General features: G+C 35.3%; 1 protein-coding gene and 8 non-coding genes across 9 annotated transcripts in view; 8 read left to right on the forward strand and 1 right to left on the reverse strand.

Moving 5' to 3' along the window:
• The window catches only part of LOC129225102 (murinoglobulin-1-like), a 146313-nt gene that overhangs the window by 73172 nt on the left and 46152 nt on the right, over positions 1 to 26989 (reverse strand). Inside the window, exon 6 of the mRNA XM_054859661.1 lies at positions 24632 to 24704. Coding sequence (XP_054715636.1) covers positions 24632 to 24704 — 73 coding nt within the window. The remainder of the gene's footprint in view (positions 1 to 24631; positions 24705 to 26989) is intronic.
• Positions 1587 to 1658, forward strand: Trnaq-uug (transfer RNA glutamine (anticodon UUG)). The gene has a single exon. It is a non-coding gene; the product is annotated as a tRNA-Gln (tRNA).
• Positions 2170 to 2241, forward strand: Trnaq-uug (transfer RNA glutamine (anticodon UUG)). The gene has a single exon. It is a non-coding gene; the product is annotated as a tRNA-Gln (tRNA).
• Positions 3017 to 3088, forward strand: Trnaq-uug (transfer RNA glutamine (anticodon UUG)). The gene has a single exon. It is a non-coding gene; the product is annotated as a tRNA-Gln (tRNA).
• On the forward strand, positions 5557 to 5628 carry Trnaq-uug (transfer RNA glutamine (anticodon UUG)). The gene has a single exon. It is a non-coding gene; the product is annotated as a tRNA-Gln (tRNA).
• On the forward strand, positions 11966 to 12037 carry Trnaq-uug (transfer RNA glutamine (anticodon UUG)). The gene has a single exon. It is a non-coding gene; the product is annotated as a tRNA-Gln (tRNA).
• Trnaq-uug (transfer RNA glutamine (anticodon UUG)) lies at positions 13215 to 13286 on the forward strand. Its single transcript has one exon. It is a non-coding gene; the product is annotated as a tRNA-Gln (tRNA).
• Positions 21077 to 21148, forward strand: Trnaq-uug (transfer RNA glutamine (anticodon UUG)). Its single transcript has one exon. It is a non-coding gene; the product is annotated as a tRNA-Gln (tRNA).
• On the forward strand, positions 21562 to 21633 carry Trnaq-uug (transfer RNA glutamine (anticodon UUG)). The gene has a single exon. It is a non-coding gene; the product is annotated as a tRNA-Gln (tRNA).

Here is a 26989-nt window from a genome sequence, read left to right on the forward strand (position 1 = left end):
TTGGAGATGGAAGGTAATCTATTCTATAGGGCATTAAACAATTGGAAATCGTAAAAGGAAATCTGAAGTTTGGAGATAATGTATGATAAGAAATTATTTAAGAGAAATGAAACTAGTAGGAGAATGTGTGCCAAAGTGAAATAGTTAAGATAACTTACTTTTTTCGAAAGGAACTAATTGAAAGTTTGTTCTGAAAACTACAGTATTTAAAGAAAGAACAATATATTTTGTAATAAAACTTGCATTGAAACATTATTTTATATTTTTGGCAGTAAATTTGTTCCTCTAAAAAAATGGAACTTTTTCACTTCTTTTTTCCATGGGGCAAAGTGAAAAGTACGAGATTTTTCCAATAAAACATTTCCAATTCGATAATTAAAGATATTTTTGATCAAGTAAATGAGTAAACAAAAGAATGAATGAAAAAATAAAAAGGCAAATGAACAAAATAAATAAATAAATAAATACTTAATGTGTGAAAAAAAAAGAGTGAATAAAATAGTGAATGATTAAGAAAATAAGTAAATGAATAGATAAATGAAGGAATGTAAATGAAATAACTAATAAATGAATGCGTAACTGATTTGTTGAGTTATTGAATAAGTAGGATGAAATTAACTTTTTCACTTTGCCCCATCCACTTTGCCATGCATGCACTTAACTAACTGTACGAGTAATTTAAAATACAAAGAGACTTGATATTTAACATATAAAAACTGCACCGAGTATTAGTAGGTCCCAATATTTAAAATGTTTCTACAATAATGTTATCATTTAATAATAACAAAAACAATTATGGACTTGCATAAAAATATTACAATATCAGTTTCATTTTTTGAAAATTACCATATTCTTTGATTTTTAAATGAATTTTTTTCATAACTGGAGTATACTACATATGTTACTACATAATTAAAATATTACTAGATAGGCGGCGCTAAAAGCAGAGAAAATATTTCACCATTTCACTTAGCCTCGCTATTTCACTTTGCCCCACATTCCCCTACTAGCATTTTATGGCCGATACGAAACTTTCTCCAATATTTTTGTTATCAATACTCGGTATGTATGTTTCATGGCAAACAACCTGTTTTCGTGAAGGTCTATCTGTACACCTTTTTTGTTTGAACCCTTGAGTTACTTCTCGAGATCAATTAATCGATTGAGGTAAATTGCAACTGATTATAACGGTGGGCTGCCAGTGCAACAAATTTTCATTTCTGGCATTTAATTTGTACTCTTATTTTCTAGTTTGAAATGAGATTTCTAAGTATGCGCCATACCACAAAAAATTTTTAAGATGCAAACAAATACAGATAATTTTAGAGAGGCAAAGTTTTGAGATAGATGAGATTGATAGCTTTAGTAAATACGAAAAAGGTCATTAATATGAGGTTTTTGTAACGTGAGCTGTAACGTTTTATTCTTAAACTTAACTTCTTCGTTTATTTTGCGTGATGAAGTAGAGGTTGTGATTTACCTTGTATAATTCGAACACAGCGTGTTTCGTATCATCACGTGATTAGAATGCAGTGCTTGCACGTAAGCAGAATGTATTAAGAACTTAAACGTCAGTATTGGACGTAGGTTCCATGGTGTAATGGTTAGCACTCTGGACTTTGAATCCAGCGATCCGAGTTCAAATCTCGGTGGAACCTTGTTTTTTCTTTATTTTATTTTTTACATTTCTTTTTCGTATTTTTCTCTGTAAAAAAGAAAAATAATTATTTTATTAAGGAACCAAACACGATTCAGGTAGTAGAAATTTCATCTGATTTTTGAAGTTCAAAGAAAAAATGAATGAAAGTAAATTTGAAGTTCAAACTATTTTCTACATTGAATTGCAAAAGAAAAAAAAAAAAAAAAAAGAATGAAATGGAGATTTTGTACATGCAAGCAGATAGTTAAATTTCAAAAGACGCTGGTTTTTTACGTAGACAGGTTTAATCGTTTTTGTTAAACGGCCATTTATATGAGGTTTTCTGTAACTTGGACTGCTTTTACGTTTCTTGTAAAATGTCTTAACACATCAGTTAAACTTGTGAAACAAAGTAAAAATAATGTTTCGTCTGTTTTTATTCGAACAGGGTGCTTTCTACGTTATCGTGCAGTTAAAATATTGTACTTGAGCTTAAATATTAAGAACTTATATATTAGTTTGCGACGTAAGGTTCCATGGTGTAATGGTTAGCACTCTGGACTTTGAATCCAGCGATCCGAGTTCAAATCTCGGTGGAACCTAAATCGTTTTTTCTTTCCCTCAAAGATTCACGATCAATTTGGTTCTTCTGTTTTTTTTTTCGATTAATAGTGATATTTAAATAAAAAAAAAGTATTTGATTGTGCAACTACATTAAAAACAATTTAATTCTTCTGTGGAGTCGAGAACATTTTGAATCGAATCATCATGTAACCGAAAATAAAACTGTAATAACATTCAAAATGTTTTAAAATATTTGAAGTACTAGAGTTCTAATTTGATGTAATATGAGTTAGAGAAAGCTCTTAGATAGGGTAAAAGTTTTTGTGTCCCGGACCCCCTTATTGCAGGCTACTACTGTCGTCTTTCAGATGAAGCAAAAGCTGCGTATCGCAACATGCGACGTCGGCAACCGATATGTAAAGTTATTTTAGTGACTTCAGTGGACAGTTATAAAACACTTTTCGTACAGTCCAGATGTTTTGCCCTGCAACTTCCATTTGTTTGTACCACTCAAACAAGACCAAAGAGGACAGCGGTTTGAGCATGATACAAGTGTTTAAGAGGTTGTGAGGACTTCGCGCTCGTCCCTCTTCTTTCTCCCACGATGGCATTCAAAACTTGCCAAACCGATTGAGAAGATGTGTATCATCTCTTCAACTTGTTTATTTCGTGTTCGTTTGCGTGCAACAAACAGAAATAATGTTTTCTCTTTTCAAAACTCGTCTCTCTTACTCGTGATCTCATGTCGTCTAGTGGTTAGACGTTCTTGCTTTGATGCAGATATTCCAGGTTCGAATCCCGGCATGGGAAGGAGGTTCCATGGTGTAATGGTTAGCACTCTGGACTTTGAATCCAGCGATCCGAGTTCAAGTCTCGGTGGAACCTTTATTTATTTATTTTTCTACTTTTCATTTATTTTGTATTTAAATTGTTTTATTTCATGAAGTACAAAAGAAACAGATAACGAACCTGTTTGCTTTCAACGAAGAAGGCAAGGCCGATCCTAGGGTGTCGGCCGCCCATGTGCAAAGACCTAATGTGCCGCCCCTCAAGAGTAATTTGCATATTTTGACTAATCTTGAACGTCTATGTAAATTTTTCTTTAAATTTCTATGCCTAGTGCGAATTTAAAAAAAGGGGGGGGGGAGGAGAATGATCTTTTAAAGGAAGAATTTTTTTTATAAAAAGCTCCTTAGGTACAATTTATATCTTTGAAGAAAGTAATAGATACCAAGGTTTACTAGTAAAAACGCATTTTAGTCTTTCTTCGATGACATCAGAGAAGGGACGGAAGAAGGGGAAGCGTGGGGGGATGCGTCAGGGGTTCAGGGGAGGAGGATTGCTCCAAGAAAATTATCGAAATTAGCGTATGAAAAATATTTTTAGTTAAACTTTAGTTGTGTTTGGTTACAAGGACAAGAGAGTCAAGTATATTCAAAGTGCATGGAGAAATTTTCGTAATTGACGTCAAATATCGCAATTTTAGGAACTTTTTCGAGACTTTAGGTGAAAGTAATGTTGCAGTTCTTTCCTAAAATTCTTTCAAAATTGAATTCAATTTCAAGATGTTTTTTAAGACCGTAGCTTAGGAAGAATCGACGTTCTTCCAGAAAAATCTCCAAAACTGAAATTTTAAACCCGCAATTTTGGGTTACCTTTGTTGACGTTGCAAAGGGGAGGGAGATTCAGTCGTCTCCCATCGAAAGATTTCGAAATATAAGTTTAAAACGCAAATTTAGGCCGTCTTTGTTGACCGTAGGGGATCTGGCGGCTATCCTCCTGTAATTTCTCGGCACTATTTTTTCTAAAACCCGTTTTTGGCTAGATTTGAAAACAATATATGAGACGAGAAAATATCCGAACCAGAATATTTTTCGGAACTGAAAGCCATTATAGGCTATTTTTGGGAAGGAAGGATTTTGCAGCTCTTAAGCGTATGTTTCTAAAATCGCAATTTTATAATATCTTTGGTGACGTTAACAAAACTGGGAAGCTTCTACGGATCTTTCGGATGTATTTCAACATTAATATCTGAAAAATATAACTATAGACTTTTGTCCACCTCACCTCTCGACGATTGATGGATATGCCCTATAGCGCCGTAAAAATTTACATAAGCCTGGCAGTTCTCCTCCGAAATTCTTTAGAAATATAAGTCCCAAAATCGTATTTTAAGCATTGTTTGATAACGATTGGATTAACAGCGGGCGGGGGTTCAGTGTGCCCTCACGAACTGTGTTTTTGAAACTGAAGTCAATTTCAGGCTAGTTTAGGCAGAAAGCTGTAACTCCACGGAACCGTCTAAAAACGAAATTTTTAGGCTATTCTGATTAAGTTAAGTTGGAAGAGGTGAATCAGAGACTTAATTGGGTCCTTAAGATCGATGGTTCAACCAGCAAAATCTTCCGAAAGTAAAGTCCTAGAAACGCAATTTTAAGCCTTCTTTAGTTTCGTCAAGGAGGTCGTGGCATCCTTTTGGATCTTCGTTTCGGAGCTACATTCAAATTTGCTTCCCGAGGCAAAGGCCCTTGCGAAAGTATCTAATCAGTATAGCTTTTTTTTTAATAAATAAAATATGTCTTCATTGTTTAGGTCTGTAAAAGCTGGGGGGGGGGGGGGGGGGTAAACATTAGTGGAAGCCCTCGGTGCTCCTTTTAGACGGCACCATTTCATGCTTCAGAAGGGGGCCTTTCCCCTCCCCTGTATCAATGCCTGATTACCGGTTCTGTCACAAACTTTGCAACCAAATGAAGCATGTGTGTTAAGAGTAGATATTACTCTTAACACGACAATAAACCAACACAATATTCCCTAACATTCTATTTTTCTTAAACTATGCTATGTCGGGAAATCGACATATACTTTGACAATTGAACATTTAAAAATCAACATATTTATTCTACTTATAATAAGTTAACTTGTGAGAAATTCCTGAGGAATTTTGCTTGATCATGGGAACTATATGATGCGGCCTGCGGCCGCCCCTTGCTTTGGCCGCCCTTGTGCGGCGCACACTCTGCACACCTGCTAGGATCGGCCCTGGAAGAAGGATTCAATTTGAGTCACTCAATTATGTCGGAGTATCTTTTTTAAAGATGTTGCCTATTTGTTGTGTTTCTTCGCGTATTTGCATTCCGACTTATGCAGAAGCTGTCTTCGTGTTTCGTTGAGTATTGCTGTGAAAGAGATGAATTTTTCTGAATAGATTAGCAGCATGTTATTTTGCGTGATAAATTGAAAATGCGCAGCTCTTCCCTCCGATTCAGAAACGAAATGTGTTCCATGTCGTCTAGTGGTTAGACGCTCCTGCTTTCATGCAGATATTACGGGTTCGAATCCCGGCATGGGAAGGAGGTTCCATGGTGTAATGGTTAGCACTGTGGACTTTGAATCCAGCGATCCGAGTTCAAATCTCGGTGGAACCTTGATTTTTTTTTTTTAAACTTCTGTTTCAAAAAACTAACGACTATGAACAAAAATTAAATACACATAGCGATGGACAACATATTGTATAAACATTCAGTGAGACATCATTTGTACTTTGACGTCTTGAGTTTAAATTATGTTTTTCGCAATTATGACAGCGATAGAACTCATTTTTTCCTGACATGGGATGGAGGTTCCATGGTGTAATGGTTAGAACTCTGGACTTTGAAGAGCACTTACATGGAAAAAGTTACCATAAAAACAATGGCCTGTGCAGTTACTTTATTAGGTTTAAAACGGAGCGGAGTAATATGCATTATTTAACGCCAATATTGACTCTGCGGGCGAATTAGGTTTTTGTAATCATTGTTCAAAAGTATGCTAATATATTAATTAAATGTTAATTAAATACTAAAAATTAATTTTATTTTTGCATTTTTTTCGTTGTAAACATTTTCAAAAGTTGTGTACATTTTAATGGTTACATATCTAATTTTCAAGATATAAATTTAAATATTTTTCAAAAATTCTATACGTATACCTCCAGCAGCTAGTTACCGCGCTTAAACCAGGGTAAGACAGAACTGCATGGAATGTACCGACAGCCTGGTTATTATGACGGCTAGCTGGTATGCTGAATTTATGTTAGCTACCAGCTCGTTGGTAATTTCAGCTTCAATGAGAGAACATCTGTCTTCAGTTTACTGCCAAGGGCTGGTAAAGGGCAGTAACTGCAAGTTTTTCAGCATTTTTGTCATCTGTTTACGTTAGCTTTACTGTACAAGCTTGCTTATTTGGTTTCCGCTGAAAGAAAGGCGCGAAAAAACGTATAATTGCAACATTTCTCTATTGTTAGCATTAAATCCAACACACATTTCTTCAAGTATCGCAAAAACTCATTTATGCAGTTACTACCGTTTACCTCTCCACGGCAGTTTACTTGACTATTCCAGAAGTCCAGCAGTCCCTGGTTTTCGAAACCGGACTCTCGCTGCATTGCATGTAATTCCTAGCCTATTTTTGTTTTTATACGTTATCTTTTGCGGCACTTGAAATTCTTGCTCTGATTTACTTTAGCACAAAAAAAAAAAACTTTTTAAAAAGAAATCTTAGTAAACGTGCTACTTTGAGATTACAAAAATGGCTGTCAAAATTTCAGGAATTGCTAGTTTTACAGAAAACTTGCAGCTACTTTCATTCAAAATGTCTGACATATCATTATCAAAGAAGAAAATTCAAGTTTCAATTAACCACATGGACTTATAAGGATTTAATGCATAACTACTGGTTGGAACTGTTATTAAATTCAGCCTCTTAAAAGTGCTTCCACAAATCATAGTCTCTGCCTTTCAGTTACTCAAGTTACTCAATACATGAACATAAAATTAAAGCGATTTCCTTTAAACGTACGATTTCGACGAAGTGAACAAATGACCCTAGTAAAAATGACCGGCTTCTGCCACCTTAGAAAAAAGCCGGTACCGCCTTCAGCCGTCTTGCTGCAAGCCGGTACCGCCTTCAGCCGTCTTGCTGCAAGCCGGTACCGCCTTCAGCCGTCTTGCTGCTAGCCGGTACCGCCTTCAGCCGTCTTGCTGCTAGCCGGTACCGCCTTCAGCCGTCTTGCTGCTAGCCGGTACCGCCTTCAGCAGTCTTGCTGCTAGCCGGTACTGCCTTCAGCTTGAAGCTGGTACCGTCTTTGACCACCTAACTTGAAGACTGTCAAAGGCAGTACTAGCTTCAGGCAAGATGGTTCTATCACCTTTACAGCCTTTGACTGTCTTGATCAAAGCCGGTATCAACTTTCACCCCAATTGGTGAAGGCTGTCATTGCTCAATGCCACATTGTACCAAAGAGGAAAATCTACAGTTAAGTACCGATGACAATTTGAAAGATCAAGCAAGCAATACTAATTTGGTTAATGATACAAAAAAAAAAAAAAATTCCATTCGGTACCATCAAATCAGACAAAATATTGAAATTCTTGTCAAAAGGCACACGGCAACTAAACTTTGATTGCATACTTGCATACTTTTTATGATATTATACGTGCAGAATATTGATAGCGATAAGATTAAAATTTTTGTTCGTATAACTTCTTTGTTTTTTCACTATTCTGCAAACATAATAACAAAACATTATTTAAACTAATAAGATGCCAATTATAAGTAATGGATAAAAAATAAAATTACTTTTTTTCCCCAAAATAAACAAAAAAGTGTCAGATTGTGATTGTCTAGTTTCTTTTGGGTAGGATTTTTTTTTTAAAGCATTTTCTAAAGAAGGGATGTTATCACATTTTCGATACCTGAAATTGAAATCACTCACTGCATTTATAAAGTAAGTAATATATTTCATCGAAGAGGTTTATGATATGTAATCATATAAGCAGTTTATGAAACCATTAAAGAGGTAAGACTCTAAATGCTAAAAAATTTGTAAATGTGTCAACATGTGCAACAGGAAGAATTAACTGACTATCGATGTCAACTACACTTAATGTGGTTCAAATAATGATTTTTAGGCATGCATTCATGTTCCTAATTTAACACAGCATTTAGAAAAAGACAAAATACTGAGAAAACAAATTATGCATCAAATATGATAGTGCAGTGAAGGGCTACAAGACCAAACGGAGGCTTGTTAGCATTTGAACACTTTTATTTATATTTTAAAACAATGTAAATTATTGTAGGACAAAGGTAAATCAAAAAAACATTTAGTTTTAATTTTTAAATGTTATTAGTGCAGTATGATTTTCACAGCTCTCTTTACAGGGCTGCTTGTTGTCTACAAACGAGCCGAGCAACCATGAAGAGCAAACGTAAACAAACAAATTCGTTAATAAATAAACTGATGCCATTTAAGTTTTTCTTGAGTTAAAAGATGGCGAAAGAAATAAAAACTTTTGCAACATTTTATTTTATGCTCAAACTTAAACCTATTCTTACTTAAATTTTAATTATTTTCCATGAAAATCATTAGCATTTCTTTGAAACAATTTTGTTGAAGAGCCTTACAAATTTAAAATTTATAGATTTGCGGTGATGTATCCACACTCTCCCGAGTATTCGTACTCCTTCAGGTAATTACCTACTCCTACTTCTTCCGCAAAAATAGAATGTTGTGTCTACGGCATGCCGGCATGGAGATTTGACTTTCCAACTTGTGTGAGTCACAGAACGGCTTGTTTTCACTGTATCGTTATCGAACATTGTAAAGTTATTTTTTTTAGAGTTTATTCAATCTCTACACACCCATATCTCTACAATGGGGAACAGGCATGATAGCTAAGTAATATAGACGCACGCCGTTCGCAGATACATTTGATGCTGTGCAGTTACGTTTGCGGTCTATAAATATATATGCTCACAAGCACACAGATACAAGCGTTATGACAACACTCATTGAAATGGATTCGGTCAAAATATATGTTTGGTTGCCTACCAATATGCTCGGGTAAATACATACATACAGACTTTGTGGAAAAAAAACCCAAATTCAATTAGAGGTAATTAAAAACAAAATTTATGTTGAAATTTCAGTGATAATTTTTCACGACAAAAATACTGCTTTTCTTTCTATAAGGAAGTAAAAGTGGCTACTCCTTATGTTATCAGAAAAGGGTAAAAAATTAATTTGAAGGAATTTTCCGGGTAACCCGAGGTGGAATGAGCCCCAATTACCTTGGATTTTCAAGCTGTATTGTACATAAAGAAGGTCTGTGCTCAGCAGTGTCTACTCACCATTCATTTGAAGTCGACACACACACTCAGGACAGGATTGATCTGAGGAAGACATGCTCTACTGAGATGGCGAAACGAAAAATCTCGAAGGGGCAGAACAACCAAAAGGCCCTGCTTGGGGCCAACGGGAGTTCCCCCGTGACCGCGGCGTCCCTTCCCCTTCACGCCGGCAATAATTCCAGCCAAGACATGACGAAGAATGATGACTCGCAAAGCCATTGCTCGTTTACATCAGCATACTCCGACGATGAGATGGAAGACTACCCAACACTCGAAGCCACATACAATAATTATTTAGGCATCGCATGGTCAGGAATAGGTGAGACTATTAACAAGTCATGATATGCAATTTTTGAAGGACTTAAAACAAAAACTCGTAACCGCAGGAAATAGGATAAAAAGTTTCTTACGACGAAATCGCCAAAGGAGATGCGGTACTACTGAAGAGAGTCATGTTCAGACACATGATTAACCCAGAAAATATTACTACAGCAGCACCAGGAGGCAGAGATCCTGCTCAAGAAGGTCGCCCATTTGGAAGAGGAAAACAAGATCCTTCACCAAAAGCTGAGCGGCGCCTCTAGCCAAAAGAAAAGAAAACCGGTCGTGCTTATCAACGCTGCCAATCCTAAGACCCTTATCGAGGAAATCAAGAAAAAGAACCCTGAAGAGGATTTTCATCAGGGAGGAGGATCATTACCCCCTCTTCCGAAAATGGCCAAGTTGAAGTGGAGAACTACGCTAAAGATCATGCTATCGACTTCCACACCCCAACCATCGCCTATATCCCTCCAACCTGTGTCGTAGTTAAAGGACTCCCATCTGACATTGGCCAGGAGGATATCAAATCTGCATTCTGGCAACTTCAGCAAGACGTGATTCACGTACTCCAATTCATCAACCGGAAAGGCCCTCTCCCCATCTTCTGCGTACATCTCAGGAAACTCGAAAGCAGAGAAGAGGACATTTTTTTACGAAAAGAATGAAAGTCGGGGATTTCATCGCCCATCTGGAGAAGCTGCATACCCGTCGTGGCCCACTCCAATGTTTCCGTTGCCAAAGGTAGGGGCACTGCTCCTACACCTACATCACGGAAAGGTGCGTCTTCTACGCCGGCCCTCACCGACTGCAAGACTGCCCCAATAAAGAAAAAGGTCCTTTCTGCACCAACTGCGGATTGGCTCATCCCGCCAGAACTCTCGACTGCCCTTGGTGCCCCCAGATGAAGATGCGCTCCTGCCTGACTTCCGTACGCAACCCTGGGGAGAAAAGCTCCCCTATCCCTAAGAATGACTTGGTACTGATGCAGCTTGGCTGCTCCCTTCGGGCGCTTGACTCCCTCCTCCGGTGAGAAATGCTCACTAACTTACTGCCCCGTTCGCGGGGACGCAATGTAGCTTCGGCGTTTTGCGTTATACAAAGATTTACTTCCTTCAGTTTTGGGGTAAAAGAGCTCGGCTCTGTAGGCAAATTCAAAGACCGACCAACCGACCAGCAGTGTCTAAATCTGTCTTGTTAATATTTTTCCGACCGTTGTTAGAAGGTCCTGAAATAACTGTTGCACATTCCTGTTGGCTTACAACAGCAAGCTAAACTCTTTAGTGTTTTCATTATTGGTATAAAAGTAATATTAATCTGATTGCTTTGAAATTGTATTTATTGTATTCTTTAAACTTAATATAATTTTTTTTTTACATTCTTTTTAAAATTAAAGTATATTTTCCCCCAATTGGGGGAACTAAGTGTCCTGTTTGCATTTAGTTGTTGCTTTTTAATCTATTGTTGCTAAATGTCACAATGTTGTATGTAATCTCAGTATTGTATGAGATTACCCTAAGCACCACCTTGTTTTTTATTATATTTGGGATTATATAACTGCTTTGCATTTGAATCCATCTTCTTCAAATCTTAAAATACAATAGTAAAAATCATATACTTAGGCAGGGTAAAATAGGAATTGTTTTGTGAGATGCATTAAAACTGTAACCTTTTGTGTTATTTGCATAAGCTTTATCCTTGTCATTAGTATAGTAAGCTGGCGGTTTTTGGGCAGGCGGTAACAGTTGGTCAATGCCGGCTTTCATTGCCCTAGCCGGCTGAAGCCGGTCTCTACCGTCTTGGTCTTAAGACGATTAAAGCCGGTCGTTACCATCTGAGATAAAGACGGTCAAAGCCGGCATTGACCGTCTTTTGCCGCCTGTCCAAAAACCGCCTTTAAGGCGGTAAAAGCTGGTCATTTTCACTAGGGGAACTTGTTCGTCAAATTAAAATATAGATGGTATGGTTAAATATCTAAATTGTTCAAGCATACAGATTCACTTGTTAATTATGTTGAATATTGGTTCAGTTAAACCGTACGTCTCCTGCCATAGAAACTGTCTTCGGATTATTTGTTTTATTGTGAGTGCTGCTGTGAAAGAATCGAGATGATTGCTTCTGGAAAAATTAGTGTTTGTGTAATTTTCGTGATGCAGCAAACATGCGTGATTTTGCCATCTGCATTCACTTCGAATGTAATCCCAAGCTGTCTAGTGGTTAGGCATTCTTGCTTTCGAGCAGATATTCTGGGTTCGAATCCTGGCATGGAATGGAGGTTCCATGGTGTAATGGTTAGCACTCTGGACTTTGAATCCAGCGATCCGAGTTCAAATCTCGGTGGAACCTTGACTATTTTTTTTTTTTTTGAACTTCTGTTTAAAAAAATTATGATTATGAAGGGGCGAATCGAATACAAATAGCGGTGGACAGCATATTGTGAAAATATTCAGTGAGCTATCATTATTTGAACTTGGGCGTCTTGAGTTTAAATTATGTTTTTCGCAATTATGATTGCTACGGGGCGCATTTTTTCACGGCATGCGATGCGATGGAGGTTTTATGGTGTAATGGTAAGCACTCTGGACTTTGAATCTCGGTGGAACCTATACTTTTTTTCTGTGTTTCACATTTCAATTTCATTTAACGTATTGTACTTCTTAAAAGAGAAAAAAAATATTTTCTTGGGAAATCGAAAAAAATTGTGGAAATTGTGTGATGTGAAAATAAATATATTTTTTTTGTATATAAATTCATATTCCCATAATGTGTTTTGAGGTTTATTTCGGCGTATGATTATGGTAAAAAACATTGTGCCAGGTTATTTAAAAAGGAACGTTGAACGTGTTTAATGAAAAAAAAAAGGCAAGTCAGGTGAGTGTACAATAATAACTATTTTCAACTATTAATACTAAAATGAAACAGTTACTGAGAATTAACTGTGTGCGACAAATAAATGGCAATATTCTCTATGAATTAAGCATACTGTAACAATAATACAATTAGTTTTACCTAAAACCTGTGTATGCGCCATTGGAATTCAAATAGCGTATAATCACCCATAGGTAGCTCGCCTTCATTAGATGGTATCCAAAAGTTTAGTTTTTATGCGCTTATTTGTTATTATTCAGGAAACAATTTAAGGCACTTTCACTCTTATTTATTTTAGCTTAAAACAAATTTTGTTATACATTAATAGAAATACTTGAGATGTTCCACTTTTCCGTCGAAAATGAAAAGAAACCTGTCCTTTTAAAAAGGTTGTCTTTTTGCTGTGTTCTATCCTATATTTGCTTTTCTACTCATTCATAAGCTCTCTTCATTTTATTTGCTTTTCGTTGAGCGTTTTTGCGAAAGTCGAGATGATTCTTTCTGAATAGATTAGCATTGTGTAATTTTACGTGATGATTGAAAAGTCGCAACTGCTCTTTTTGATTTAGAAACAAATGTGTTCCATGTCGTCTAGTGGTTAGACGCTCTTGCTTTCAAGCAGATATTCCGGGTTCGAATCCCGGCATGGGATGGAGGTTCCATGGTGTAATGGTTAGCACTCTGGACTTTGAATCCAGCGATCCGAGTTCAAATCTCGGTGGAATCTTGACTTTTTTTTTTTTTTTTGAACTTCTGTTTAAAAAAATTATGATTATTAAGGGGCGAATCGAATACAAGTAGCGGTGGACAGCAAATTGTGAAAATATTCAGTGAGCTATCATTATTTGAATTTGGACGTCTTGAGTTTAAATTATGTTTTTCGCAATTATGATTGCTATAGGACCCAATTTTTTCACGGCATGCGATGGAGGTTCCATGGTGTAATGGTAAACACTTTGGACTTTGAATCGCGGTGGAACCTATACTTTTTCTGTGTTTCACATTTCAATTTCATTTAACGTTTTATCCTTCTTAAAAGAGAAAAAAAAATATTTTCTTAGGAAATTGAAAAAAAAAAAAAAAAATTGTAGAAGTTGTGTGATGTGAAAATAAATATTTTTTTTGTATACAAATTCGTATTCTCATAACGTGTTTTGAGGTTTATTTCGGTGTATGATTATGGTAAAAAACATTGCGCAAGGTTATTTAAAAAGGAACGTTGAACGTGTTTAATGAAAAAAAAAAAAAAAAAAGAGTCAAATCAGGTGAGTATACATTAATAACTATTTTCAACTATTAATGCTAAAATGAAACAGTTACTGAGAATTAACTGTGTGGGACAAATAAATGTCAATATTCTTTATGAATTAAGCATACTGTAACAATAATACAGTTAGTTTTACCTAAAACTCGTGTATGCGCCATTGGAATTCAAATAGCGTAAAATCACCCATAGGTAGCTCGCCTTCATTAGATGGTACCCAGAAGTTTAGTTTTATACGCTTATTTGCTATTATTCAGGAAACAATTTAAGGCACTTTCACTCTTATTTATTTTAGCTTAAAACAAATTTTGTTATACATTAATGGAAATAATACTTGAGATGTTCCACTTTTCCGTCGAAAATGAAAAGAAACCTGTCCTTTTAAAAATGTTGTCTTTTTGTTGTGTTCTATCCTATATTTGCTTTTTTCCACTCATTCATAAGCTCTCTTCATGTTTATTTGCTTTTCTTTGAGTGTTTTGCGAAAGTCGAGATGATTATTTCTGAATAGATTAGTATTGTATAAGTTTGCGTAATGATTGAAAAGACACAACTGCTCTTTTTGATTTAGAAACAAATGTGTTCCATGTCGTCTAGTGGTTAGACGTTCTTGCTCTCATGCAGATACTATGGTATCGAATCCCGGCATGGGATGGAGGTCCCATGCTGTAATGGTTAGCACTCTGGACTTGGAATCCAGCGATCCGAGTTCAAATTTCGGTGGAACCTTGATTTTTTTTTTTACTTTTCATTTAAATTTATATATATATATATATATATATATATATATATATATATATATATATATATATATATATATATATATATATATATATATATTACTTCACAAAAAAGAAAAGGAAAAGAAAATATTTTTTTCAAAACCTAACAAGATTTAGATTAGAAGTTAACTCTCAGCTTTGATACTAAGAGCCAGAAAAACCTCAGGAGAATGTGCAGATTGTTCAAGAGGCATTAAAATGAAGTTATAGTTAAAACAAAGAAAAATATTTTCGAGTAACCCATTCAAGATACGTATTCTACTTTGAGGAACAGCAAAATCTAGTTGGCCAAAGGGTATCCTAACAGAACTTGAATAGAAGAGGTACCAATCAAAACCACACATGTTCAGTTGAGTAAGCAGCTGATTCAAATATTACAGGATGACTTCTACAACATTATGGTTAGTTTCAAACAAAGAAAATAATTTCATACTTAAATTATGTTTTAAAATTTAGAATGTTTAATCAAATAAAAACATGTCCATGAACTTGTTTAAATCAAAAAACATGTCCATTCAGCCAATAGAAGCCCCCATTTTGGTCACTTGAAATTTAACTGATCTACACTGTCAAGCTTTGTGCTACTTGCTGGTAAGGTCATGGTGGACGTTTGTGAATGTTTTTAGGTTCTTAATTCGTTCAACAACAAACATGTCCATTACGATTTTAATCAAAGAAAAACCAGAACCAATAAAATGAAGACATGTCCTAACTTAAAAAGTTAAGTACAGGTTTATTGGTGTTCTTACATTTGAAAGCTTTCTCTTAAGAATATTAATCGGGACTAAATCTATCTATATAAATAAATTTTTCCACGAAAGGTTATTTTGAAACACGTTATCCGTGAATTTCCAAGAATGGACATGTGCGGTTTTGATTAGTCCCTTCTCAAATGTTTAACATGAACTACAATTCTTACACGTTAATCATTCAGTCTGTCCGAAATATGCAATTAATTCTCAAAAATCATTACGCTCATTAAACGTCAACGGAGTCAATTTTTTCAAGTAACACAATTTATTTTTCACGCAGTTTGAAAATGATATTACTTCCGATCCATTTTGTAACTTTTCTGTTCATTTATTTAGCGAATTTTTTTTAAAAATTGATTATGATTCATGCTCGTGTCTAAACCTTTTGCATTCGCTTCGGCTATAATACTTTAGTATGAAGCATTAGAAACTCAGAAACACTTCTCATCAAATAATTACAAAATTACATGAAAGAGGGCTTTGCATCAATAAGCCGATAAAAAGCTCCAAGCTGAAATGGCACAATTGAATTCAAAAAATCTTTTAACTATCGAAATCATATATGTCTAGCAAGAGTAACATTTCTGTAAGCATAAAAGTTTTGACAGTTCCATGTATCTCACCTTATTAGATGTTATCCTTAAGTTCCATTAAATACGAAATACGTTTATCTATACTATATATTAATTGACTTTCTGCCTTTGCTATTCTTCAAGAAAAAATTCGAGACACTTTCAACCTTGCTCTGATTTCTTTTAGTTCAAAATAAATTCCGCTATCGAATTATATTAATTAAAAAATCGTGTTGCAGCAACCAGTGAAGTTCTTGAAACATTACGACGTCGAACTTCAGAAAATACATTATAAATTAGAGTGAGAACCTGATGGGGGGCGGGAGCGTATTTGATAATTGAAATTTAGGCACAATCACCAAGTTTTGGGCAGTTTTCGCTTTATTGTAGACACATTAGAAAATCCGAGGAAAACTACTGCCCAGAACGTATTGTTAAAGGTGGTGAAAGCGCAACGAGCTCGGCACGCGAAACGATCCGAGATGGAGGAAGTGAAGACTTTCATTCATGGAACCAAGACCCAAGTCACGTGACATATTTTAGAACAAAGCATTGGAAGAAATCAAGTTTCTTTCGCTTGTTACACGCAAAACGTACCAACCATCCGTCGTTGTTGAGTCACGTGACTTGGGGTCTTTGGGTCAGCTTTTGCTAAGCCAATGTTTGGAGTTGCTCCCTCCATTTTAATTCTTGCTCTAAGGATCTGATCTGAGTGTTACTTCTTGCAAGTAACCGATTGTTGTAGCAGAACTGCTTACAAAACATAGGGTTTTCTATAAAAATTTCTTGGATTAAAAATCATTCCAACTCTGCTGGAAGCAATAGAGCAGATTTTTGAACAAATAACAGCAAATAGATTATTAATCCCAACAAAACAACATTCTTTCCAATTTCCAAGAAGTTTTGAAAAGCAGAAATTATTACAAGCTCTACTGACTGCTTGGCAAGAACGTTGGGATCAAGACTTAACAGGAAGAGAAATCTACAAAATCCGTTCTAAAGTTAAATTTGTTCCTTTGAATTTAAATAGATATAAGGTATTTTTCTTTACTGGCCATGGCCCTTTCCCTTCTTACTTAAAAATATGCCATGTTAGAAATACTGATCTCTGCAGATGCAAAACTACCGAAAATCCTCCGAATTACATACACCAGTGTATTCACACTTCCTCATTCCATCTTCGTTCTTCAGGTAATTGGACTCAAGACTTTAAAAAAAAAAAAAAAACTATTATTCGTTTCCTTCAGCAAAAAAGAAAATTACTAAACAAATTTCTTTTTTAATTGACCACGAACATTTACTTTTTGAATACATTTTTTAAAATTTCAAAACACCTTTTTTTTAGCGCTAAGCATTTTACGAGCAGTAAAAAGAAACATCAATGGAGAATTTTTTTCCCTTTTTTATTCTTGTATTATTTTATTCCTATTTTTTATTTTATTTATTTAGTTTTATCACCACATTTATGTATATATATATATATGCATATATTTTTTTTTCTTTTTCTTATTGAACAAATCTATTTTCTTCTGTGTGTACCAAAATTGAATGTTTTCCCATGTGGGTTGTTTGTAAATTTTCACATACGTCATCCCGTAATAGTCTAAATTTATCAGTATTGAGTATGTACAAAGGGATGGCGTATTTACTACTAATAATAATAATTTAGGGTTGGCAAACAACATGAAGCATTGGGTAGTAGTCTCTTCAGTACTTTAATAAAAATACTTCCTCGGTAAAGGGCAGCGTCTGGAAATATTTAATTTTTAATTATTATTATTATTATTTTGTTTTGCATTTTTGTCATCTCTTGTACTTTAGCATTATTGTACACGCTTGCTTATTTGGTTTCCGCTGAAAAAAAAAAACCCCATCAAGTCAAAGCATTTCCCTATTGTTAATATGAAAACCAAATGCGCGCTTTTTCAAGTATCTCACAAAATCATTTCCGCAGCAACTGTTCTTTACCTTCCCTTGTGCAGAAGATTACTTCAAGGTTTAAATAGATATCAAAACTTCGGGTGAAGTTTTTTTTAAACTCAAAACTTGATGGCCCTTTCATCACGAATTTTTGAAGCCCTTTTGTTAAAGATCAACTTTTCAAAAACTTACTGGGGCTTAAAGGAATTGAATGCAATAGCATTGTTTTTACGTAGGAAACATATTAAACTAGCCAAATACGCGTTAGACACAGCATACATAACAAGGCATCTAGTTACTAACGCATACTCATAAAACTGAGGCAATCTCTTCAAGGTGTACCATTTTGGTGCTGTAAATATAACGAACCTGTTCGTCTTCAACAAAATAGACCAATCTGGTTCATTCAATCATGCCGCAGTCTTTTTGAAGATTTTTTTCTTCGATTTGTTTTTGTGTTCTACACTGTAAAAAATCTCGGAAAACTCTCTGAATATACAAAAAAGTTTTCCGTAATACACAGATTCGTACGCCCTCCGCAGTTTTCTGCTATAATCAGAAACGTTTCCCGTTTAGCAAGAAAGTAAGAGTCGACGCATGCGCAGATTACACGGCAATTTTATAGTCCAGCAGCAAATCTAAACTGAAACTTTCGAAAGCACGCAATGAAAACAAGTGCTGACTCATGTATGCGAAGTAACACTCATCAAGGGGATTAGTAGAAGTTTTGTTCCTCGCATGAATTCACTGAAGATAATTTTAAAGTCTTATATTTTCTTGCTTATGTATCGTCATGAGATTGAATTTGAAGCTATGTCACTTATTTTTAAGTACGAAGTGCAAATTCTCGACGCATGCTCGCGGAAGGAATACAAACTGAAATTAAAAACCAAATAACTGCCTAGAGGACGCCATGTAAATTCATTGCGTCGCATAACTTGATCTGAGGAAGACATGCTCTACTGAGATGGTGAAACGAAAAATCTCGAAGGGGCAGAACAACCAAAAGGCCCTGCTTGGGGCCAACGGGAGTTCCCCCGTGACCGCGGCGTCCCTTCCCCTTCACGCCGGCAGTAATTCCAGCCAAGACATGACGAAGAATGATGACTCGCAATGCCATTGCTCGTTTACATCAGCATACTCCGACGATGAGATGGAAGACTACCCAACACTCGAAGCCACATACAAGGATTTAGGCATCGCATGGTCAGGAATAGGTGAGACTGTTAACAAGTCATGATATGCAATTTTTGAAGGACTTAAAACAAAAACTCGTAACTGCAGGAAATAGGATAAAAAGTTTCTTACGACGAAATCGCCAAAGGAGATGCGGTACTACTGAAGAGAGTCATGTTCAGACACATGCATAACCCAGAAAATATTACTACAGCAGCACCAGGAGGCAGAGATCCTGCTCAAGAAGGTCGCCCATTTGGAAGAGGAAAACAAGATCCTTCACCAAAAGCTGAGCGGCGCCTCTAGCCAAAAGAAAAGAAAACCGGTCGTGCTTATCAACGCTGCCAATCCTAAGACCGTTATCGAGGAAATCAAGAAAAAGAACCCTGAAGAGGATTTTCATCAGGGAGGAGGATCATTACCCCCTCTTCCGAAAATGGCCAAGTTGAAGTGGAGAACTACGCTAAAGATCATGCTATCGACTTCCACACCCCAACCATCGCCTATATCCCTCCAACCCGTGTCGTAGTTAAAGGACTCCCATCTGACATTGGCCAGGAGGATATCAAATCTGCATTCTGGCAACTTCAGCAAGACGTGATTCACGTACTCCAATTCATCAACCGGAAAGGCCCTCTCCCCATCTTCTGCGTACATCTCAGGAAACTCGAAAGCAGAGAAGAGGACATTTTTTACGAAAAGAATGAAAGTCGGGGATTTCATCGCCCATCTGGAGAAGTTGCATACCCGTCGTGGCCCACTCCAATGTTTCCGTTGCCAAAGGTAGGGGCACTGCTCCTACACCTACATCACGGAAAGGTGCGTCTTCTGCGCCGGCCCTCACCGACTGCAAGACTGCCCCAATAAAGAAAAAGGTCCCTTCTGCACCAACTGCGGATTGGCTCATCCCGCCAGAACTCTCGACTGCCCTTGGTGCCCCCAGATGAAGATGCGCTCCTGCCTGACTTCGTACGCAACCCTGGGGAGAAAAGCTCCCCTATCCCTAAGAATGACTTGGTACTGATGCAGCTTGGCTGCTCCCTTCGGGCGCTTGACTCCCTCCTCCGGTGAGAAATGCTCACTAACTTACTGCCCCGTTCACGGGGACGCAATGTAGCTTCGGCGTTGTGCGTTATACAAAGATTTACTTCCTTCAGTTTTGGGGTAAAAGAGCTCGGCTCTGTAGGCAAATTCAAAGACTGACCAACCGACCAGCAGTGTCTAAATCTGTCTTGTTAATATTTTTCCGACCGTTGTTAGAAGTTCCTGAAATAACTGTTGCACATTCCTGTTGGCTTACAACAGCAAGCTAAACTCTTTAGTGTTTTCATTATTGGTATAAAAGTAATATTAATCTGATTGCTTTGAAATTGTATTTATTGTATTCTTTAAACTTAATATAATTTTTTTTTTACATTCTTTTTAAAATTAAAGTATATTTTCCCCCAATTGGGGGAACTAAGTGTCCTGTTTGCATTTAGTTGTTGCTTTTTAATCTATTGTTGCTAAATGTCACAATGTTGTATGTAATCTCAGTATTGTATGAGATTACCCTAAGCACCACCTTGTTTTTTATTATATTTGGGATTATATAACCGCTTTGCATTTGAATCCATCTTCTTCAAATCTTAAAATACAATAGTAAAAATCATATACTTAGGCAGGGTAAAATAGGAATTGTTTTGTGAGATGCATTAAAACTGTAACCTTTTGTGTTATTTGCATAAGCTTTATCCTTGTCATTAGTATAGTAAGCTGGCGGTTTTTGGGCAGGCGGTAACAGTTGGTCAATGCCGGCTTTCATTGCCTTAGCCGGCTGAAGCCGGTCTCAACCGTCTTGGTCTTAAGACGGTTAAAGCCGGTCGTTACCATCTGAGATAAAGACGGTCAAAGCCGGCATTGACCGTCTTTTGCCGCCTGTCCAAAAACCGCCTTTAAGGCGGTAAAAGCTGGTCATTTTCACTAGGGAACACGTGCACATGTTGTCTAGTGGTTAGACACAGATGCTTGCAATGTATTTGGCTTAGATTCGATTCCCAGTATGGGCCGTATGTTCCATGGTGTAACGGTTAGCACTCTGGACTTTGAATCCAGCGATCCGAGTTCAAGTCTCGGTGGAACCTTGAATTTTTTTTTACTTTTCATTTATTTTGCATTTAAATAATTTTAATTCATGAAGTACAAAAGAAAGAAATAACGAACCTGTTTGCTTTTAACAAGGAATTATTCAATTTGATTCACTCAATTATGTCGAAGTATTTTTTAAAGATGTTGTCTAATTGTTGTGTTTCTTCGTATATTTGCATTCCGTATTATGCAGAAGCTGTCTTCGTATCGTTGCTTTTCGCTGAATATTGCTGCGAAAGAAGAAATGAATATTTCTGAATTGATTAGCAGCATGTTATTTTGCGTGATGGTTGAAAATGCGCAGCTTTTCCTTTTGATTCCGAAACTAAATGTGTTCCATGTCGTCTAGTGGTTAGACGTTCTTGCTTTCATGCAGATATTCCGGGTTCGTATCCCGGCATGGGATGGAGGTTCCATGGTGTAATGGTTAGCACTCTGGACTTTGAATCCAGCGATCCGAGTTCAAATCTCGGTGGAACCTTGATTTTTATTTTACTTTTCATTTATTTTCTATTTAACTTATTTTACATCGTAAAATATTTAAGAAACAGATAACAAAATGTTCGTTTTTACCAAATGGCTTAAGAAACAATTTTTTAAAAACGCTTTCGGGGAAAAAATTACGATCTATGATTAGGTATTTCTTGAAGGAATACTTTTTGCAATAATATCTTTAATCAATATTTGATTTTAATTTGTGAAACCTTTATTATACATTCACTCCAAGTTATCCTGCTCTTCATCAAACGTGACTTGCCATTTCGTTTCAGATTGCGTGATGCTTGGAAAACTTGTTATATTTCCTTCTGGATTACCTCCCAACACGTGCCCATGTTGTCTAGTGGTTAGACAGAGATGCTTGCAATGTATTTGGCTTGAGTTCGATTCCCAGTATGGGCCGCTGGTTCCATGGTGTAATGGTTAGCATTCTGGACTTTGAATCCTGCGATCCGAGTTCAAATCTCGGTAGAACCTTATTTTATTAAACTTATGTTTTGTTTTTTTGGCTTCTCTTGAAAAGCTTTACCTACACAGCACTTAAATACCTCAAATTATCAAGGCCCGATTTAGAAATTTTTAGACAATAAAAGCGACCCCTTTAATTGTGCGGTTTACCGTACTTTTCGCCGAAATTTAAAATTTCCGTCCCCCTTAAATATATCAAAAGTCAAGGTCGAAACTGAAAAACCGGGGGGGGGGGGGGCAGGAAATTTCGCGTCCGCAAAAAGTAGGGAGCACCAATTGTGCAACTAAAGAAAGTGCTGTATTGTTATAATTGCACAATCAGTGCATAAGCTTGGTGTCCATAGCTGCAGCACTTTGAGGGTGTAAACAAAAGATATTCGACTTTTATTTCACTCAGGCTACATACACATAACCTAGGCCAAAATCTAAACGTAAATGAAAAAAAAAAAAAAAATAGAACCACTTGAAACTTGCTCTAAAAAGTGAAAAATAATTTCATTCTTTGAACATCATCGACAATACTTTTAAACATAATTTTTGAAGTTGGCGCAAAAACAAAAAGTAAAATCATGTGCCACCATGCTTCGTTCACAATTTTTTCAGAAAATCATCCTAAGTAAGGAACGAAACATTTATATCGTTACTCAAATATGCTGTCATCAATGCATAACGTATGTGGTAGTGAAAAAACTGAGTCTGGTTAGATTTATAGTTGTAGTTGAGTTATGGATGTGAATGATTTTATCTATCGTTTTTTTGCGCCAACTTCAAAAATTATGTATAAAAGTGTTATTGATGGTCTTTAAAGAATGAAATTACTTTTCACTTTTTAGAGCAATTTTGAAGTCTGTTCTATTTTTTTTTTCAAAATTTTTTTTATTTTATTCTTTTTAGTGTAAATGTATTTCAGAAATAGTAAGAAGTTACCACATCACGAAACTTCACCTTATTTTTTTCACAAAAATGCTCCATACAAGAAAAAAAAAACAAACTAGAAACACGCTTTAAATTTGAAGCGATTGGCACTAAAAATTTATCTTTGTTCCTCTCTGGAATTTCTTTGTGTGTTAATTTAAGTATAACTATTCAAATATTACGTTTTCCCAAACTAATTTACTTTTCACAGCATACAATTTGCTTGTGATGCAATCCTGTATCTCCTTACTTAGCCCCGATCATCTGTTGTTGACATAGATGATAACGATGAAAATACTACTATAGTTGAGGCAAACCTAACCTGGTAGCATTCTGAAGGCTAAGCAGATCCTAATTGCTGCACTACCTCGCTTCCAGGATGGGTTTACCCCCACTATAGGGCAATGACACTTAAAAAAACTTGATGCTTGCTTCAGAGAAGCCTTCATTCAAAATTATCATTTCAATTACTATTAATATTACTGTTGTATGGCACCAAACCTTTGTAACAATGGGTTTTATTCATTGCAACTCAACACAATGGGTCATAATCATTAAATAGGGAAATTTCATGAAATTTACTGTTTTTTGCTCATAACTTTTTTTCTAAAGAACAAATATGGTCAAACAAAGTAATGGGACCTAAGTTGAGCCATCCCCCATCCATTAAAAAAGAGTAATCAAAATCGGTTCACTAGGTAAGACGCTGTAAGTGAACAAAAACCAAAAAAAAAAAAAAAAAAACATACATACGGTATGAACTGATAACCGCTGGGTTAAAAAAAGGATATACTTTTTTTTTTCTTTCTTTTAAATTAAATGTTGCTAAATTCATTAAGCAAACGGTCTTTTCCCTGCTCCAAGCTTTTCAGATTGCACGAAAAACTAATTGCAACTTTATATAAATTGATTTAACTACGTAGAAATAACTTGAAGAACTAAACGAAAAAATAATACAAAATAAATAAATAAATATATAGAAAAAAGTTAACAGTAACCCGCATAACCACTTTTAACATTGAAAAAAAGCTTGCGGTAACACACTAAACATATTCGAAGCATTTTAAAGTCGCCTTTTCCAATGTAAAAAAATGTTTTGGAAGCACATTTCAAAGAGTTTTCAGGCATTTTAAAGCAATTTATAGATTAGGGCAAAATGATAAAAAGTGATGGCTGTCAAAAAGATGAGTTACATATAAAAAGATTTATCGAACTGATTGTCATACATATGCGCGTTTGATCGTATGTACTTCATTTATACGGAAAAAATGCAGGCAAAATATCAAATTCCAAATATCTAATTTTATTTGAATAAACCAATGTTTGCCGAACCTTATTCGTCTTTGTTTGAATTTTGGTTACCTGTCCAGTAGGATTCATACAAGGAAAACAGAGAATGAATTATCACGGCTTCATGTGCCGTATGGCACAGGAAGAACTAAATATACATCTCTACTTTATTTTAAAACAACTAATGCATCATGATACAATTTTAAGAAATGTCAATTGCAAGAAAAAAATGTCTACTTTCTCCAGGTTTTGGTAAATTTAAAAAAATTAACAAATCTCACAAATATCTTCATGCGAAAAATGCTTACCCCTACCAACTGGTACATCTTTCCATTGAAATAGTCTTGTTCCTTTGGGATCCTCTACCCAAATGTTTGCTGACTATTCAAAGTAAGAAATATTTCATTAAATTTCAGACAAATTTAAGTAACCTTCAAGAAAAAATTAAAACTTCATTATTATTACTTTCCTTAAAAAAAAAAAAAAACTAATCTTCAAAAAGTAATAATTTTTATTAATAGTTTAAAAATATTAATAATTTTAAAAATAACAGTTTTGCAGTTCTGTATATTCAGCCTAAGAAAGCTATTGCTAATTTAAAAAAGTTTTGTTAGTTCAAAGTACTCCAGCGAAAACATGCGATTTTTTTTTCAAAATTAAGAACAGAATTTGTTACTTTTTTAAATTGTCAGTTTTACATTTTACTATCTTATACTTGCCATTGTTTCAATACACGTAATATACAGGGGCAGATATAAGGGTCATACCTTCCTTCCTAAACCATCGACACTATCATACATCCACATTGTGTTCAATCAACTTGTGAACAAAATGAAAACGATTGCAGTAACCTTTTTATTTCATTAAAGAAATTTTACTTAAACATTTGAAATGCTACTTCTTTTTCATTGCTTATGAAATCAATTTGTAATGTTGTTTCCCTATATTGGATGCATTATTCTTGGACGATATGGTGCTTTTAATTGAGATCAGTTTCAGAAATTTTTCGCACCCAAAACCGAAGGTCCGTTGGTAGGGAAGGGGGGGGGGGGGGGAGGGTCGTTCCTTACTATGAACCTGAAACAGTAGTCGTCATCCTCCCTTGGTAGTATTTTGGCAGAGTAAACTAAGTTTACTTAAATTATTTTCGAAAATATCAAAATCGTATTATGCACTTTTCATATTGTACTGCGATGAGATGGAAAACTAAATATGTAGATAAAAAGTTAGATAAGCAAACGAATAAAAATTATGTTATGTGCAAACTATGCATGTGGACATTGTAAGTGCATAAATGAAATACCTTTTTTTTCAACAATAGAGGAATAAAAATACAGTAATCCCTCGTTACATCGCGTCTCGTTATATCGCTCATACCGATATATGGGGACTTTTCCTTCGTCTCTCGAAAATTATTTTATAAAAAATGTTGCTTTATGCTTGACATTGTGGAAAAAAGTTCTATTTCTCAGGAAAAGTATTTTCTTTTTTTTTTAAAAATCAATCAGCGAAACTGATATGTTATCCATACGTCTGAATTCGTTGCAATTTAAGCTGCAACTTTCGATTCGTATGCCACCAAAACAGTAGAAATAAATACTTTAAATTAATTATTTCAGTTTTAAATGAAAATTTTTTAAACAATTTTTCTTTTGTCTTAATTGACAATATTGTAGTAACATGATAATAAACTAATCTTTTTGTAGGTGCACAGTAGAGTGGTTCGAAAACAATCAATTTTTTTTATTTCGAAATCACATTACCTCTAAAAAGTTGTAGTTTGATATCCTCAATTAGGGAAAAATAAAAATCTGAGTTAACATCTTTAATTCGCGCATAAGGATGAAAATTTTGAAAAATATGTAAAAAATTAAATTTTTCAAAAATTTTAAAATTATTTTTTTTTTAATTTTTTATAGCTCAACAACCATAAATTATCAGTATGTAGTGTAGTTCAAACCTGAAAAGATAGTTGATAGCTTTTACATAAGATCTTTAGCCGCGTTTACGTAAATTTCAAATTTTAGGAAATTCCACCCCATTTCAAGGCCTATGCGAAAACTGAATATCTTATGTAAAAGCTCTAAAGCATTTTTTTAAGGTTCAAACTACGCTATATACAGACAATTTTTGGTTGTTGTGCTATAAAAATTAAAAAAAATAAATAATTTTAAAATTTTTGAAAAATTTAATTTTTAACACATTTTTTTCAAACTTTCAGCCTTATGCGCAAACTGGAGATGTCAACTCAGAATTTTTATTTTCTTCCAATTGAGGATGCCAAACTATAACTTTTGAGAGGTAACGCGATTCCGAAACAAAAAAAAAATCGCTTATTTCGAACCACCCTAATGCACAGGTTTGTAAGTTAATTGAATCATTACTTCTATGGCCTCGGTTGTATTGCATTTTCAGATAGATCGTGCTTTTTGTTGTCTCACAAGAAAGAGCGATATAACGAGGAGTTACTGTACTAACAAGGGCAGAAATAAATATTTATATGGTAAAATCATTAGTCGAGATCTATGTCAAAGTATCCGCACTCTTTGTTTCTCGAATTAACGAAAATCGGCTCTTAAGGTACGTTTGCTATTATAGGTTAAGATTTCCGTTATTTGGAGGATAAAAGAAGCCAATTCGTACATCAGAATAGTTTTTCTTATCAC

Source organism: Uloborus diversus, chromosome 6 (assembly GCF_026930045.1).
Source record: "Uloborus diversus isolate 005 chromosome 6, Udiv.v.3.1, whole genome shotgun sequence".
Lineage (NCBI taxonomy): Eukaryota > Metazoa > Arthropoda > Arachnida > Araneae > Uloboridae > Uloborus > Uloborus diversus.